A 15,523-nucleotide genomic window follows, 5' to 3' on the forward strand; every position below is an offset into this window, starting at 1 on the left:
GGATTAAAATTTTGTTTAGATGACTTGATTGATTTCTACATCATATTTTTGTAAATTTTTAATAAACTCGAAATCATATTATCAAATAAAACTTAATACGTTGGATTTATTAATGAGTTTAATAATTTTTAAAATAATTAAAAATTTAAATGTAAAACCATTAATATAAAAAATTTATGAATAAAATTTAATTCACCACACTATTATTTCTTTTGTAAAAATAAACTTCTATAAGGGATACTTTGTATTAAATTTATTTATAGATTTAACAAATACAAAAAATAATTTGAAATTCAAAAAATATATGTACAACTACAAAAGACAATATTTAATTATCCTTACTGTTTCTTAATGAATCTTTTAATTTCTAAAAATAATTTAGAATTCTAAAAACGATCAAATTAATTATATATTAAATCAAAACATCATAGAATATTGTCTTCCTCATTGAATATTAAATATGTTAATATAACAAAAGACTTGAGACATTTACATATTAAAAAGTTAAATTTTATTCCTTACTCATTTCAAATAAAATATATTAACAATCTTTGTTTTAAAATTATTATTATTATTTTTAATAAAAATAATAATTATACTTTTAGGAAAACGTTATTATTCATCCATATTTTTCTATATTTTTTTTTAAAAAAACACTTTATGATTTTATTACAATATTACCATTCATATTTTACTAAAAACTATTTTTAATAAGATTTCAATTTAATTTAATTTATATTTTAAATTTTGAATTTACAACATTTTTACAAAATTAAAATAGAAAATTTCTTTTTAAAAATAATTTATCCAAAAAACAATTATTTTTTATTTTTAAAGATTGTTTTTAAAAACACAACTTGCTAAACACCTTTATTTTTATAAAATGCTAAAACACAATTGTTTTTTTTGTTCTTTAATATAAAAACAATTTTTAAAAACAACATGAACAAGCCCGTGAAAACCCTACTGCTCTCAAGTAGAATTCGATTTGTTGTTTGTACGAGTGTGAAGTCCTGGCCAGGTCAGGCATGCGTGAAAACCCTACTGCCCTCAAGCATCATATATGCTTCTTGATGATCTGCTGCTCTCATCCTCTGCTGTTGATGGTTTTTCACTCTCTCCTCAAATTCTTCCACTGGAAGTCCTAATGCGTCTGTTTGCTTAATGCAGTCATGATGGAATCAGCAAATTACATAATATTGTCATTCATTGATGGTAGAAGGAGATTAAAGAAAACTCACTTTTGATCTAGGCAAAATGTCTGGAGCTTTCAAAACTGGTGAGATGTCAAACAGGTCCTACAATCAGTGTGCCTGGAAACAAGAATGCTCATGTATTTTTATTTTTCTTTAGGAGATTGGATACATGATCATTTTGAGGGCTTCGATGCTTAAGAAATCAATGAGACAAGTAATCTAAAAGAGATTTTGTTAATTCCCAGACAATCCCTCATTATCTTGGTGAATGAACCTCCACGAGGTTAAACTGAAGTTCATGTAAAATTTTCAGCTTAACTTGATGGAATTGCTAGACTAGGGCTCATATTTTATGTTTATTGTGGTGATCAATTACCATGGGACATATACATATAGCAGGATCCCATAGACTAGAAAATTGGCTCACAAGGGGTGGAAGCTACTAGGAATCAATCACAGTTCTAGTGAGTACATAACACTCTCCAGCATTCATTATTTGGAAACCATGCAAGCCCGTAGTAGCATGAGTAGAGAAAATAGACATTGTTCCATTGAAAACTGCTCCTCCCTGCTCCCGACCAACTGCCAAAAGAGAACAGAATCAAGGGAAGTAATGAAAAAGTAGCACAAACAAGTTAATTTCTGTTTTCCACAAATAAGTAAATCATATATAGGACGGAAAGAATTTTGGACTGCCAAATTTTGAGACACGATTGCATCCAGTTACACACAAATAGCAAAAATGTCAAATTCCATGCATACAAGATTAAATTGAGGAAGGCTCGGAGAGGACAAGAAGGGCATCCAATTCTGGCACTCAATGTAACCAAAGAAACAATTCGTTTCACTTGGTCCAAGAAGAATGCATCACTTTAACACGCAGAAAATTTACAAAAGGCATGACACCATGTGAACCAAGAAATATGCATATTATCAAGGCTAGGGTAAAAGAAGAGAACCACAAGCACTAGATATATGAAGTGTGGGTTCCAGAAAGAATCAAACTTGCCATCTTTTCTGCAAGCCCATCATGTAGTGATCCAGAAACTAAATGACCCAAGAATTTCTTCTCCCCCCACACAACCTTTCCTAACTGTACATGCACATGATCATCCAGTCCAGAATTTTAGTGGATATATGCCAACTATCCTGCAAAGAGTACTATGCAAGACTGGAGTAAGGGGGTAACATGGATATCCAGGTAGAACCCAAAAGGGCCAAAAAGCATCTTGATCAACTTGGTATCGTCAATGCTATATTCTAAACGTATGGTACCTTCCCTCAATTTTTGCATCCCCTGCAAGTTTTCTAGCTTATTGACATCAGGAAAAGCAATGACATGGATTGGGAAACTCCTTTCCATACGAGTGAGCAAAACAATCTCCCATCTTCAGAATGATGAATTAAATAAGAGGGAACAGTGTTGGGCTGACCATTATTATTAGTCATAGTAGTGATTTTCTTTTTAAATAGGTGGTCATAGTTGTAAATTATAATGCCATTATTTGATTCATTTTTGACATTTCCATCTTAATTCTTTCATTTTTTATTACAGAGAAATAATCGTTTTATTATTATTATTATTATTTTTGTGGAAATGGAAAAGGAAAAATTAATATTGAAATTGTTAAAGGTTGATATTTTTTTTTGATAAGCAACAACAGAAAATATATTAGAGAAGGCCGAAAGGCCGCACCGCATACAAGAAGTATACAAAGCAGCCACAAGGCCAAAGAGCCAAAAACAAAAACACCTCACCAGCCCTTATGGGATCGCAACCCACTCCAAGAAGCCTATAAGCGAAGAGGACTCCTCTCCCCTATACAACTTAGCCCAACTCCACAAACTACTTACAAAAGACTTTTTGAGAGTCTGAATAGCCAAGAGACCCCCTCTAAAGGCTAACCTATTTCTTTCTTTCCACACCGTCCAAAATATACATAACGGAATGGTCTTCCAAATCTTCTTCCTCTTTTTGCCCACAAAAGAACCCCGCCAACAGAACGCCTCTTTAACCTTCTCTGGAAACACCCACTGAACCCCAAATAAGGCAAAGACGATATCCCAAAGGGTCCTAGCCACTGTACAATGTAAAAGAATGTGATTTACATTTTCCTCTTCACAACCACACAAAAAACAACAATTTGGAAGCTGCCAACCACGCATTTGCAACTTATCCAACGTAAGAATTTTTTCCCAAGTAGCCTCCCATGCGAAGAAAGCCACTTTGGTTGGGACCTTATCCACCCAAACATTTTTTCCCGGAAAAACACAAGAATTAGGGGCTGCCAGCAGATTGTAAGCTTCCCAAATCCTAAAACTGGCAGAAACCCCGCCTTTCCAAAGCACACAGTCCTCCTCTGGACTTACTCTGATGTCCCTTAGCAAAAGGAGCAAGTCTTCTATTAGCACCAGCTCCCAGTCATTAGAATCTCTAATCAACCTGATATTCCACCCTCCTTGGCCCAGCCTTGGGTCCCACACATCATGCACCAGATCATTACGACACACTGCCAGGGCAAAAATCAGAGGGAATGCATTGGACAGCGCTTCGGTGCCCCACCAATGATCAGTCCAGAACCTGATCTTATTCCCCCTCCCCACCTTGAACTTCATGTTATTCCAGCACCAGCTCTTCTCCTTTAAGATCTCCTTCCAAACTCCCACTCCAAAGGACCCCCGAGCTTCCTTAGATTTCCAGCCACACCCCTCCATCCCATGCTTCACCCTGATTACCTTCTTCCACAAGACATCCTTCTCAACGGCAAATCTCCAAATCCACTTGCCCAATAAGGCCCTGTTCAATAATCCCAACCTTCTAATACCAAGGCCCCCTTTCTCCTTTTGAGTACACACCACCTTCCACTTAATTAAATGAATCTTCCTACCCGAATTTCCCCCTCCCCACAAAAAATCTCTTTGTATTTTCTCAAGCCTTTTAGCCACTGACTTAGGCATTCTAAAGATGGACATTTGATAAATAGGAATGCTTGCAAGGGTGCTCTTAAAGGTTGATATTTTTTTGAAGTTTCAAAGTTTCAAACAATGAAGGCTAATATTAGCCATCTTAGAATTAATTGGGTAATATCAAAATAATACAGTAGTCGTTGTAATAGCCCCCCTTTACGACATCCTCTGTATGAGAAAATGAAAAATTCAGAAAGGAACCCTACAGCTGGAATTACAAACCCAGACATTCCACATCTACAAACTAAAATGACTATGAAGCTTCTTTTTTTTCTGATTAGTAAAACGACTATGAAACTTAAACTGTAACCAGTTAAATTCATCCAAAAATTCTATTCCCCAATCTCAAGAATAGCTGGCATGAAATCAGAAGCTCTTGGCACAGACTCAGATTTTGACAGCAGTATACTTGCCCCCAATCATCCACTTAGCTCCTATATTTTTTATGGTCAGTTTGGTTTTCTAAATACGAACATGACTATTAGATAGGCTTCTAACTATTGACTTTAAGATGCTGTAATCTACAGTCGTAATGGTTCTTTGATGAATACTACTTCTTTTGCCTCTTCTTTGAAGATGCTATATCTTAATGAATGCAGAAATAGAAGGATAGTACAGGTTTGAATTCCAAACAAATAGTTCAGACCAAAAACAAATTAATAATAATCATTCCCTAATGCAGCCCTTTGCAAGGCCCTGATGGGCTTCAACCTGGTATGGTGCATTGACCTTATTTTGGACTAAACAGAAGCAAATGTACGCACCCATCCAAAAATCCGGTGATGAGCCTTTTCAAATCTTCTTTCAGCTTGAAACTGGGCCTGCACACAACCACTGTTTCAGTGCAGACTTGCTTTCAAATTGTTTAATTTTGTTTTCCTTCCTATCTAGCAGACAGACATTTCATACAAGCCAACAAGCCTTGAATTGGTAAAGAAGTGCACAACAGATGAACAAGGACAACAGTAACCCATAATCCAGACCAAAAATAACAAACATAATAAATTATTGATTGTACTTCTAAGAAAAACTTATTTATATTTCAAATTATCTTCAGATAGTTACTCTTTTAATGTCTTTTAGAAAACAAGTTCAGCAAGATCAAACACATGTGGAGCAGCTCTTTCAAGTCCAGAAGGTCGGCTGAATCAATTTTCAATATAAAATTCAGCAGGCTAACAGACAAATAGCGAACTCTCAATTTGCAATCAAATTCATCAACAGACCTATTATGCATGACTCAGCTAACCCTGCTGTAAAATTGTCAACTAAATGTAACTTCTAAGTTGCAACCTTATAATATAGATAATTTCTTCAAAACTAGGAAAAATTGAGGAGACTAAGAATGATGAGAATGGCCATGATCATAACAGATGATGGTCTAATGAAGAGCTAGTAGTCAAGAAGTGATTCCATGGAAAAAAGCATACCTCTTTATTCCATAAAAAGCATTTTGCAACTCCGTCGCTGCTCAACAAGTTGATTAATCGCATCCCTAAACTTGCAATAATCGTCAAAACTGTTATAAACTTGATGAGAAATCCTAGCATAACCTGTTACAAGACCATCCTTATCCTTTGGGCCACCCTCAACATCTGAGGGAGCCTGATAATGTAAGGGAACTTCAATACCATGATGCTGACGCAAATACGACCTCAATCTCATAGCATCTTCCTCACTGGAAATAAACAATCTAGAAGGCAAACCAACCATAATCATGCTAGCACACATTTCCGGAGGTGCCCCAAGATTTGTTCCCCAGGACTTAGCAAGCATTTCTCCCATTTTAACAACAATTTCATGATTCCTCATCATAATACCCTCAATACCACCTTCGAACCTACTCACAAACTCCAAAACTGAAGGAACAACAAGCTGTGAACTGTAATCCCTTGTCCCTATCCATGAACTTTCTATAGCCAATCCATTTCCAAATTCATGGGAAACCACCGGATGGTGCACTTCAGATGATAAAGGCGATTTTCTACAATACAAAAATGCAACTGAAGGCGGGCAAAAGAACCACTTATGCAAATTACTAACGTAGAAATCAGCCCCAATTTCTTTAACATCAACAGGAACACTACCAATAGCATGAGCTGCATCTACAAACACCTGGTCGACCCCTTCCTGCCTACAAATCTTAACCAATTCCTCTACGGGCACCACAACGCACGGCATTGATGTTATATGATCAATTATAGCTAACCTAACATGCCTACCATCGGATTTACCTTTCTCTAAACCTTTCCTAAACTCAGAAACGATTTCCTCTTTCGACGTCAATGGAAATGGCAATTGGACTTCGATGACGGAGCCACCGGCTCCAGTAACATAGGCCTGAATCGACTTCTTCACCGACTGGAAGGCGCAGTGGAGCATGACAACGACATCGCCTTTTTGAAATTTACCTTGGGCGAAGGCGCGGCCGATCTGTTGGAGCACGATAGCGGCGGCCGTGGTAGCGTTGTCGATGAGGGAAACTTCGTCGACGGAGTCAGCATTGATGAGGCCCTTTACAACAGTTCTGGATTCGAGCAAGCCCTTCCGGAGGTGATTGAAGTAGAAATCATCAGGCTGTTGAAGAAATCGGAGCTGCCACTTCTTCTGAGCGGCGATTATGGAAGCGGGGCAGCTTCCGAAGCTACCGTTGTTGATTCGCGCGATTCCACGCTGGTGATGAGAGAACTCTTGTCGGATTTCCTCTTCGGATATGAAAGCAGAGAGCTTTGGCTTCTTGGAAACGTGGTTGTGAGAGGAGTCGCCGTTCTCTCCGCGGTCGGAATCCATGGCCGGAAAGTGGACGGCCAGGCTAGGGTTTGGGAAGAAATAAAATCATTTCATTACATTAATATTGTATTGATAAATTAATTAAAGGAAAGCAATGAACAGAAGGCCAATTTTGCTCTTCACAAATCCAATGCAAATTTTGTGCGAATGTACAAACTACTTCTGCCGTTTCCCCTTTTGACTCAAGTGGGACCCAAAAATCTATGGTGCAAAACGTCGTCGTTTCCATGCTTTCCATTTATGATTTTCAATTTTGGTCTGGGCCTCATCATGGACTTTTCCGAGTTTAATTGATGATGGGTCAGGCCCGAGCCATGTATATCCAATTTTGTGGTTGCGATAGTAATTGTGTGTGGGGGCAGGCGCAGTGAAAGTTAGCGTGTTCCGCTTCGCCATCCAATGAGAGCTCATCGTAAAATTATAGGCGAGACGACACACGAAGAACAGAAAACAAGGAAAGAGGGAAGAGAGAGAGAGGGAGAGAGAGAGAGAGAGATAGTGCTCGCCTGTCACACTACCCGGAAGAAGAAGTAGAATGATGACGATGAGGGTACTTTGATATTTAAAAAACAATATCATCTTCTTCGTCACTTCCCAGGTATGCAATTTTCAATTTCCTTATATGTAGTTTGCTCCTTCACGCACTTAATTTTTATTCTGTTTGATGTAGAACCCTAGATCTTTTTTTCTTTTTTCTTTTTTTCTTTCTGTTTGACTTTTGTGTGTGATCAGGGATCTCTTCAGGACCCCAATTGCGTGGATTCAGAGAGCCTGGTGGTGTTGATTCAATCCGGAATGGGAGTCCATCAAAACCCTGTTACGTTTTGATCCGGGAAGTTGAAACTTTGGTGTTTTTTTTAGGGTTCTTGATTAACTTCTTGGTTTTTCCCTGGATACCTAGAATTGGGTTTTGATCAAAACTCGTTCTTTCTTTTTCTTTGACCTGGGGTTTTAGGTCGCAGGGGTTTGGTTTTGTAGTTTTGGTCTATTAATTCCTTAAATCTGTTTATTCTCCGAGAACTATATTACATTAAGATCCATGTGCTCGAATTATGTTGCTGCTTTATAGGCTGTTTAAAGTTGTCCTTTGAAGTTATCGTGTACTGCTCTAATCACATTATTGAAAATTATATGATCACATCATTGAATTTCCTCACAATTCAAACCCTTCACCTTTTATCCTCTTTTCATAATTGGGTTTTGGTTTGAATTGTTTTTGTGTTCTTCAAATCTGATACTTGACTCCGGCTTCTTGGATCTTTATTAGGAGAATTCTGAATTCCAATGGCTAACCCACCGCAACCTTCCCTTGGATACTCTGGCTCTCTCACCCCCACACAGCCAGACGCCCCTACTCTTCGTCCTGAGAAAAATTCAATTCCTCCACCCTTTCCCTCACCTGTAGCAGCTAGATTTCCTCCACCAAGATTACAGCAAGAACAGATTCCTTCCCCCTCAACTAGAACTCCAAATTTGCTATCACCAGTCAATGGGGTTAAAACTGGCAGCCCTATTCCTCATTTGAGCACTCCCCCTGGCCCTCCTGTCTTTTCTTCACCACTACGGCCTGCTGCTGTGCCCTTCCGGACATCACCTGCAACTCCTCAGCCTGTTGCTATCTCTTCTAGTTCATCTTTGCCCACATCCTCACCTCCTTATTATTCAAATGGGTCAGCTGAGTTGCAGCACCAAGTTTCTGATGCTACAGAGGAGTCATTGCATCTTGAGAAATCACCGTATGTTTTATTTTCAGCAGATAAGGTATCTCTCTTTCTCTGTCTCTGCAAGTTAGGCAGGATGTTTACCTTTATTATTTTTTGCCTGTATATCTACATTATTGTGGATGCCTGCTATATCTAGTCAATTTTGAAATTCCATATGTTGGGGGAATTTATGTTCATTTTGTAATTAATTTTCTATTGTTTTCTCATTTAATTTCATCTACAATTCCCGTAATGCTAACTATTACTTTTGTTTAAAATTTTGTAAACATTTTTTCACCATTTACTTAAAAACTTAAAATAATTGGAGCTTCTCTTCTACCTATGTCATTCTTTAGGTATTGAAGCGGAAAAAACAAGCAAATGTTCCAAGTTTGGGGTTTGGAGCATTGGTTTCTCCTGGGAGGGAGATTTCACCAGGTCCTCAAGTAATACAGCGTGATCCCCACCGCTGCCAAAACTGTGGAGCTTATGCAAATCTTTATTGCAACATCTTGCTTGGTTCAGGTCAGTGGCAGTGTGCAATTTGTCGAAATCTGAATGGAAGTGGAGGTGAATACGTGGCTACCAGCAAGGAAGAGCTCCTTAACTATCCAGAACTCTCGTCTCCTATGGTTGATTATGTTCAAACTGGGAACAAGAGACCTGGTTTTATTCCAGTTGGTGATTTGAGAATTTCTGCACCCATTGTTCTTGTGATAGACGAGTGTTTAGATGAAGCACACCTCCAGCATTTGCAGAGTTCCTTGCATGCATTTGTTGATTCACTATCCCCAACCACAAGAATTGGTATTGTACTGTATGGTCGCACTGTATCAGTATATGATTTTTCAGAGGATTCATTTGCATCTGCTGATGTGCTTCCTGGTGACAAATCACCAACTCAGGATTCTTTGAAATCATTGATTTATGGAACTGGCATATACCTGTCAGCAATACATGCTTCACTGCCTGTAATACATACCATATTCTCATCATTGAGGCCATACAAATTGAACCTTCCAGAAGCTTCTAGAGACCGGTGCCTGGGTACAGCTGTGGAGGTTGCTCTACGTATCATTCAAGGGCCATCAGCTGAAATATCAAGAGGAATAGTTAAAAGGTCAGGGGTAATAGCAGAATTATTGTGTGTGCTGGTGGACCAAATACTTATGGCCCTGGATCGGTCCCTCATTCCCTGAGTCATCCAAACTATCCTCATATGGAGAAATCAGCACTAAAGTGGATGGAGCATCTAGGTCAGGAGGCTCACAGACAAAATACAGTGGTGGACATTCTATGTGCTGGAACATGCCCAGTAAGAGTTCCCATTTTGCAGCCTCTTGCAAAAGCTTCTGGGGGTGCTCTGGTTCTTCATGATGACTTTGGGGAGGCCTTTGGTGTGAACTTACAAAGGGCATCTACTAGGGCTGCAGGTTCCCATGGTTTGTTTGAGATACGCTGCTCTGATGATATTCTCATAACTCAAGTTGTGGGTCCTGGTGAAGAGGCACACACTGATGCTCATGAAACTTTTAAAAATGACACTTCTCTCTCTATTCAAATGCTAAGTGTTGAAGAAACACAAAGCTTTGCACTCTCCATGGAAACTAAAGGAGACATCAAGAGCGATTACGTGTTTTTCCAGTTTGCAATTCAATATTCAAACGTTTATCAAGCCGATATTTCAAGGGTTATTACTGTTAGGTTGCCAACTGTGGATAGTGTTTCAGCATATCTAGGGAGTGTTCAAGATGATGTGGCTGCAGTTCTTATTGCTAAGAGGACCCTCTTGCAAGCGAAAAACTATTCTGATGCTATTGATATGCGAGCAACAATAGATGAAAGAGTTAAAGACATCACTGTTAAATTTGGAACCCAATTACCAAAGTCAAAGCTTTATCGGTTTCCCAAAGAGCTCTCTGTATTGCCAGAGCACTTATTCCATCTTAGGAGGGGTCCACTTTTAGGAAGCATTGTAGGTCACGAGGATGAGAGGTCTGTATTGCGAAATTTGTTCTTGAATGCATCCTTTGATCTGTCTCTTCGTATGATAGCACCTCGTTGTCTAATGCACCGGGAAGGGGGCACTTTTGAGGAACTTCCTGCTTATGATCTTGCTATGCAGTCTGATGCTGCAGTTGTTCTTGATCATGGCACTGATGTCTTCATTTGGTTGGTATGTCACTTACCTTATCTCCTGGTTATTTTAGCATTGCGTGTTTTACAGGGTCATCATGTTGCCGATCTGTATTGGTTTCTTTCTGTTTTTCATGTTTTTCCTGATGTTGATCATAAATTTTTCTTTTTGAACCATGGAATGAGTGTTTATGTTGTGGGGGAGGGGGTGTTTGTGATTTATGTTTGGAAGTGATAGCTATTTGCACCCTAATTTTTGCTTTTGGTCACTATTTAAGTGAATGAGACAGAGATTTATGAATATATTGTTGATGCATTGCAAAAATCAGGCATTAAACTGCAATTGCTTTCATGAAGATTATCATCTACAATAACTGTCACCACTCAATTCCTGTCATCACCACTACTTCACTGTTTCTGGTTTCAAGAACACCACCTCTTGGACTGTGACGTCTGTTCCTTGCTAGATTTTATTAACTGTATGGGGTCATCTTAGAGGGGTTTGGTCTTTGTTTTGGTTGTCTTCTGGCACCATTTGTATACTTTCCATGTGCTTTATGCTGGTGTTTAATTAATAAATTCTTTCTTCCCCATAGAAAAAAGGGGTGCCCACCACCTTCATCTATGTTGCATCTTTTGTCTTTTATCTTTATATTTTCTTTCTTATCCCTAAATATTATCATAAATGTTTACTTTCCAGCAGACTTTCTCTTTTTTCAATGTAAATACTGCCTATATATGGTGCCCTCATTTTGGTGCTTCTTAATACATGCTTTGGTTGTCTATCAAAAAAAAAATTCTGTCAAGGAAGTTGAAACTTAAAATATGATAGATAAATCAATCAAAAATCAAACAGTCATATCCATGGCAAAGTGGGGATATCTGACATGAATTGACTCAGCACCTATGACATGACATGGGCATGCTAGATAAAGTTGGAGTGTCCATGTATCATAGTTTCTCAACACCATCACCTCATTAGCATTGCCATAATCACCATTAGTTCTGCATTGCCTCACTTGTTCCTGTGTACCTTCACTGTTGACATTGAGTTGATACCACAACCTTGAAGGCTTTCCTGTTCTACAAATACATTTATTTATTTATTTAGTTTGGTTTCAATAGCAATTTACATAACATAAGGGTCATTGTCTTTGTTGTAGCAGAAGTCTTGGCCTGTCAAGCATGAATATGCAGGTTTCGGTCTAGACTATTGAGAACAGTAACTTCACAGAAGAAATGCTGGAGGACAGACTGTATCCAGCTTAATATCAACATAACCACACACACATACAAAAATATATATACACTAGGCACACTTTAGTTGGGCTGCCACTAGATGATTTATTACCTTTTTAGCAAATTATTAGACATGCTTTTGACTTTTGCTTTTAGGAAAACGGCAGAAAATAATAATAGTAGCAGATATGTTTTTATTTTATTATTTTTTTGCATAGGAATTTTTTATTTTATTATTACTGAACCACTTGTGTTAGATTCTGAATATAAAACCATCACACAGACATATAATTTCATAAAGCCTACATATGACCAAGTTTTAACTGTTTATATTCTTAAAAGAGGATTAAGAAACTATCTTGGTATTAATGAGCAAGATCGGGATGGATTTTTAATAGATGTTTTATCCCTCAAAAGAAGATGGTTGCAGGTGTACTAATGAAATAATTTTTAAACTAGATAAAACTGTCCTTTTTCCTTCTCATTGTAGAAATGAAACGGATAATGTGTAACAAAGGACATGTGGATGCATGCTCACACATCCCAGCATCATGTTTAAGACATTCTCAAGCATAAAGAGAAAATTATGTGTTTCAGCTTCTGTTACCTGTAAGATTTTGGGTCTTGCTATCACAGTCAGATCCCTCTATGGATGTGAGGCCATGTATTTCTTGTGCTGAGTTGCTTCCTTTGACATCCACTTCCTTTTGTTTGTGTTTGTTGGTCAAGCATTTCCCAGCTAGAATTGCAGTCTCTCCTTTTATATTCTCCTTTTTTTTTTCTTCTTTTTTTTTTTCTTTTTTTTCTGTCTCCTTTGTTTTGTGTTTGTTGCCTGTGTGTGTTAAACATGTTTCCATCAAATGGTGGCATTCAGGGTGCTGAACTTGCCGCTGATGAAGGAAAAAGTGCTTCAGCCTTAGCAGCTTGCAGAACATTGGCAGAAGAGCTCACTGAATCCCGGTTTCCGGCTCCTCGGATCCTTGCATTCAAAGTTTGTCATTTTTTCCTTTCACATTCTTTATTTGTTTGTGTTATTTTGCTTTATATGTTCCACTTAATCACAAAGAAAGAAATACCTTAATGGGTCTGGGTCTTTGACAGGAGGGAAGTTCTCAGGCTCGATACTTTGTTTCTCGCCTAATACCAGCACACAAAGATCCTCCTTACGAGCAGGTAAATTGGGAAAATATAAGAGAGTATAACGGTTTTTTTTAGTAATAATTTTACTGTGATCTCATGCAATTGATCTCTGCATTGATGACTACATTATCTGTGATGCTTAATTTTTTATTGAATTGAGTTAAAAGTAGTGTCATACTGTGAGTTAGCTCTAAGACAACTGCAAATTTAAAACTTGACTGCAGGAGGCAAGATTCCCTCAACTTCGAACTTTGACAGCAGACCAGCGGGTTAAGCTGAAAAGCAGTTTTCTTCACTTTGATGATCCTAGCTTATGCGAGTGGATGCGTGGTTTGAAACTAGTGCCACCAGAACCAAGCTAAGCCTCTCAATGAATTGTTTTGTAGTTGATGGTTCCTCCCAAAGGGGGAGCCTTGGGAGTAGTTCATCCTGCTAGCCTCGGTGAAAATCTGTGTCTCCTGTTCCTCCTTGCTTTACTTTTTTTTCCCATGATAAATGAAATACAACACAGACCATGTTAGTTTGGGAATGGTGATCAGACGGATAGAACCCCAAGTTTTTTGTTCTTTGTTACATTCTATTTTTTTTCCTCTCTTTTTTATTTCATTGGAAGGAGAAACATTTATACCCAAAATGTAACTCTAGCTTGAAGTTAGTCCTTCGAATTCTGTTTCTCAATTTGAAATGCCATGGAACAATAAAGATCTTCCTTGATTCAGATATTATGGTAACATACCTGTGCTCTTATATGATCTGGGTTAGAGATGATGTTCATGATTGATTAGTGTGGAGTAGAGAAATGATCTCTTCTTTTCTCCATGGCCATTGGGTAGATGCCTAAACCAATCTTAAGATGTCTTGATTGTAAAAATGCTGGCTGTGTTATTGGGCAAGCTATGAGCAGTGATGGTCTTCCTAAGAAGACATGAAGGATTCAGGGTGTGGTTTCATACAGTTTGAAGCTATGAAAAAAAAAAAAAAAAGAGATGCTAGTATGGATGGGATCACTGTCAAAACTTTACTTTCAAAAACAAATGGATGCAGTGTGCTGATTGCACTGCACGTTCTCTGCTTGCATTTAGTTGACCTTCTAATTTAAATATTTTAATACATAGACCCAGAATTGAATTGGATCCAGAAGTTTTGACTGCTTGCACTGCACGGATGGGCAGATCCGGAGTAAAATTGTAATGAATGTAAATGGGTGTAGACATGTTCCAAGAATATTACCATGTTTCAATAGCTTGATGTCCAAGGGTTTCAAATTGGGACAACTTTATTCAAACTATAGTCTCAAATTTTTATTAAGTTTAAAAGAATATTTATATAAATCAAATTAGAGTTTATATAATGAGCAATTTTTTTTTTTTTCATGTTAAATTATTTTTTAAGCCATAAATTCTTTAAACAAAATTAGTCATAAAAATCCATATTTTTTTCTTCAAATAGATTGATTTGGGTTGATTCAAAAGGCATCCTCTTTTAATAGGATGATAAAAAACAATCACATGTTAAGGTGCTTTAAAAGGAATCTAGGTATCACAAAAAATCAACTTGGATTGAAATTCATTATATTTTTTCTTATATAACCCGTTTGAGAGTAATTTTAGAAAAAAATAAGACCTTATTTGGTAACTATTTTTTTAAACAATTTAAAAAAAATAGTTTTTAAGAATAATTTTTAAAAATTGTTATCTGTTTGTATAACAAAAGTCTATTTGGAAACTTAAAATTATTTTTCATATTTTAAAATATATTTTTAAAATAATTTTTATGTCCATATCTTTATTTTTAATCATTATATATGTTTGTATAATTATTCTTTAAAACAATTCTAAAAAAACAATTGAAAAAAAAACAACTAAAAGAAATTACTTGAAAACACGATGTTTTATGTTTTATGATAATAGAAAAAAAATGGAAAACAGTTTCTAATTGCCAAATGTGTTTTTCAGTTTTTTTATTATAAAAAAACAGAAAACTGTTATTGATCAAACAAAACCTAAGTGTTCCATAAATTTTAAGAAACACTTTTAAAAATTTTAAAAATATTTTTAAAAAATACATTAAGTAAAAACATTATCAAATACAGTCTAATTAGTTTGGATTTCTTCATTCATATTAATTTTTTGAATAGTCATAAATGAAGGGATTTTAGAAGAGGAATCACAAAAGTTAGCGGTGGGTGTGATGAAAAGGGAATAAAGCTCTAATTTGCATTTCACTTTTCACAATAGTAAATTAAAGGAAGGGGCATCTCATAAGAACTAAGAAAAATTCCACGTGATGTAACTTCTAAAGTTGAGAATGAGGGGGTGTGGTGTAATTTAGTAGAGGAAAATAAAAATCAAA

General features: G+C 36.9%; 2 protein-coding genes across 3 annotated transcripts; one reads left to right on the forward strand and one right to left on the reverse strand.

Moving 5' to 3' along the window:
* Positions 1-1,402: 1,402 nt before the first annotated feature.
* Positions 1,403-7,080, reverse strand: LOC117919398 (L-cysteine desulfhydrase). 2 transcript variants are annotated; one of them, XR_004652062.1, is made up of 3 exons: positions 5,594-7,080; positions 4,928-4,984; positions 1,403-1,778 (listed from the first exon to the last, which is right to left on the reverse strand). XR_004652062.1 is itself a non-coding variant. In XM_034836587.1 (2 exons), exon 1 carries the CDS (start codon positions 6,951-6,953, stop codon positions 5,598-5,600), a length of 1,356 nt encoding a protein of 451 aa, XP_034692478.1. In that variant the 5' UTR covers positions 6,954-7,078; the 3' UTR covers positions 1,403-1,778; positions 5,594-5,597. The 2 variants fall into 2 exon arrangements, 1 of the variants encoding a protein (XP_034692478.1); XM_034836587.1 differs by lacking the exon at positions 4,928-4,984 and having other exon boundaries at positions 5,594-7,078.
* A 304-nt stretch (positions 7,081-7,384) lies between these two features.
* Positions 7,385-13,899, forward strand: LOC117919397 (protein transport protein SEC23). The gene is given in 7 exon segments (XM_034836586.1): positions 7,385-7,551; positions 7,686-8,714; positions 9,013-9,778; positions 9,781-10,832; positions 12,906-13,022; positions 13,133-13,204; positions 13,396-13,899. Coding segments are annotated over 6 exon segments (2,622 nt in total). The 5' UTR covers positions 7,385-7,551; positions 7,686-8,237; the 3' UTR covers positions 13,534-13,899.
* The last annotated feature ends 1,624 nt before the right edge of the window (positions 13,900-15,523 follow it).

The sequence above is a fragment of the Vitis riparia genome, chromosome 7 (assembly GCF_004353265.1).
Source record: "Vitis riparia cultivar Riparia Gloire de Montpellier isolate 1030 chromosome 7, EGFV_Vit.rip_1.0, whole genome shotgun sequence".
NCBI lineage: Eukaryota > Viridiplantae > Streptophyta > Magnoliopsida > Vitales > Vitaceae > Vitis > Vitis riparia.

Excerpts from the sequence above, each read along its gene's own strand:
- LOC117919398 (XM_034836587.1), bottom strand. The coding sequence starts at position 6,953 with ATGGATTCCGACCGCGGAGAGAACGGCGACTCCTCTCACAACCACGTT.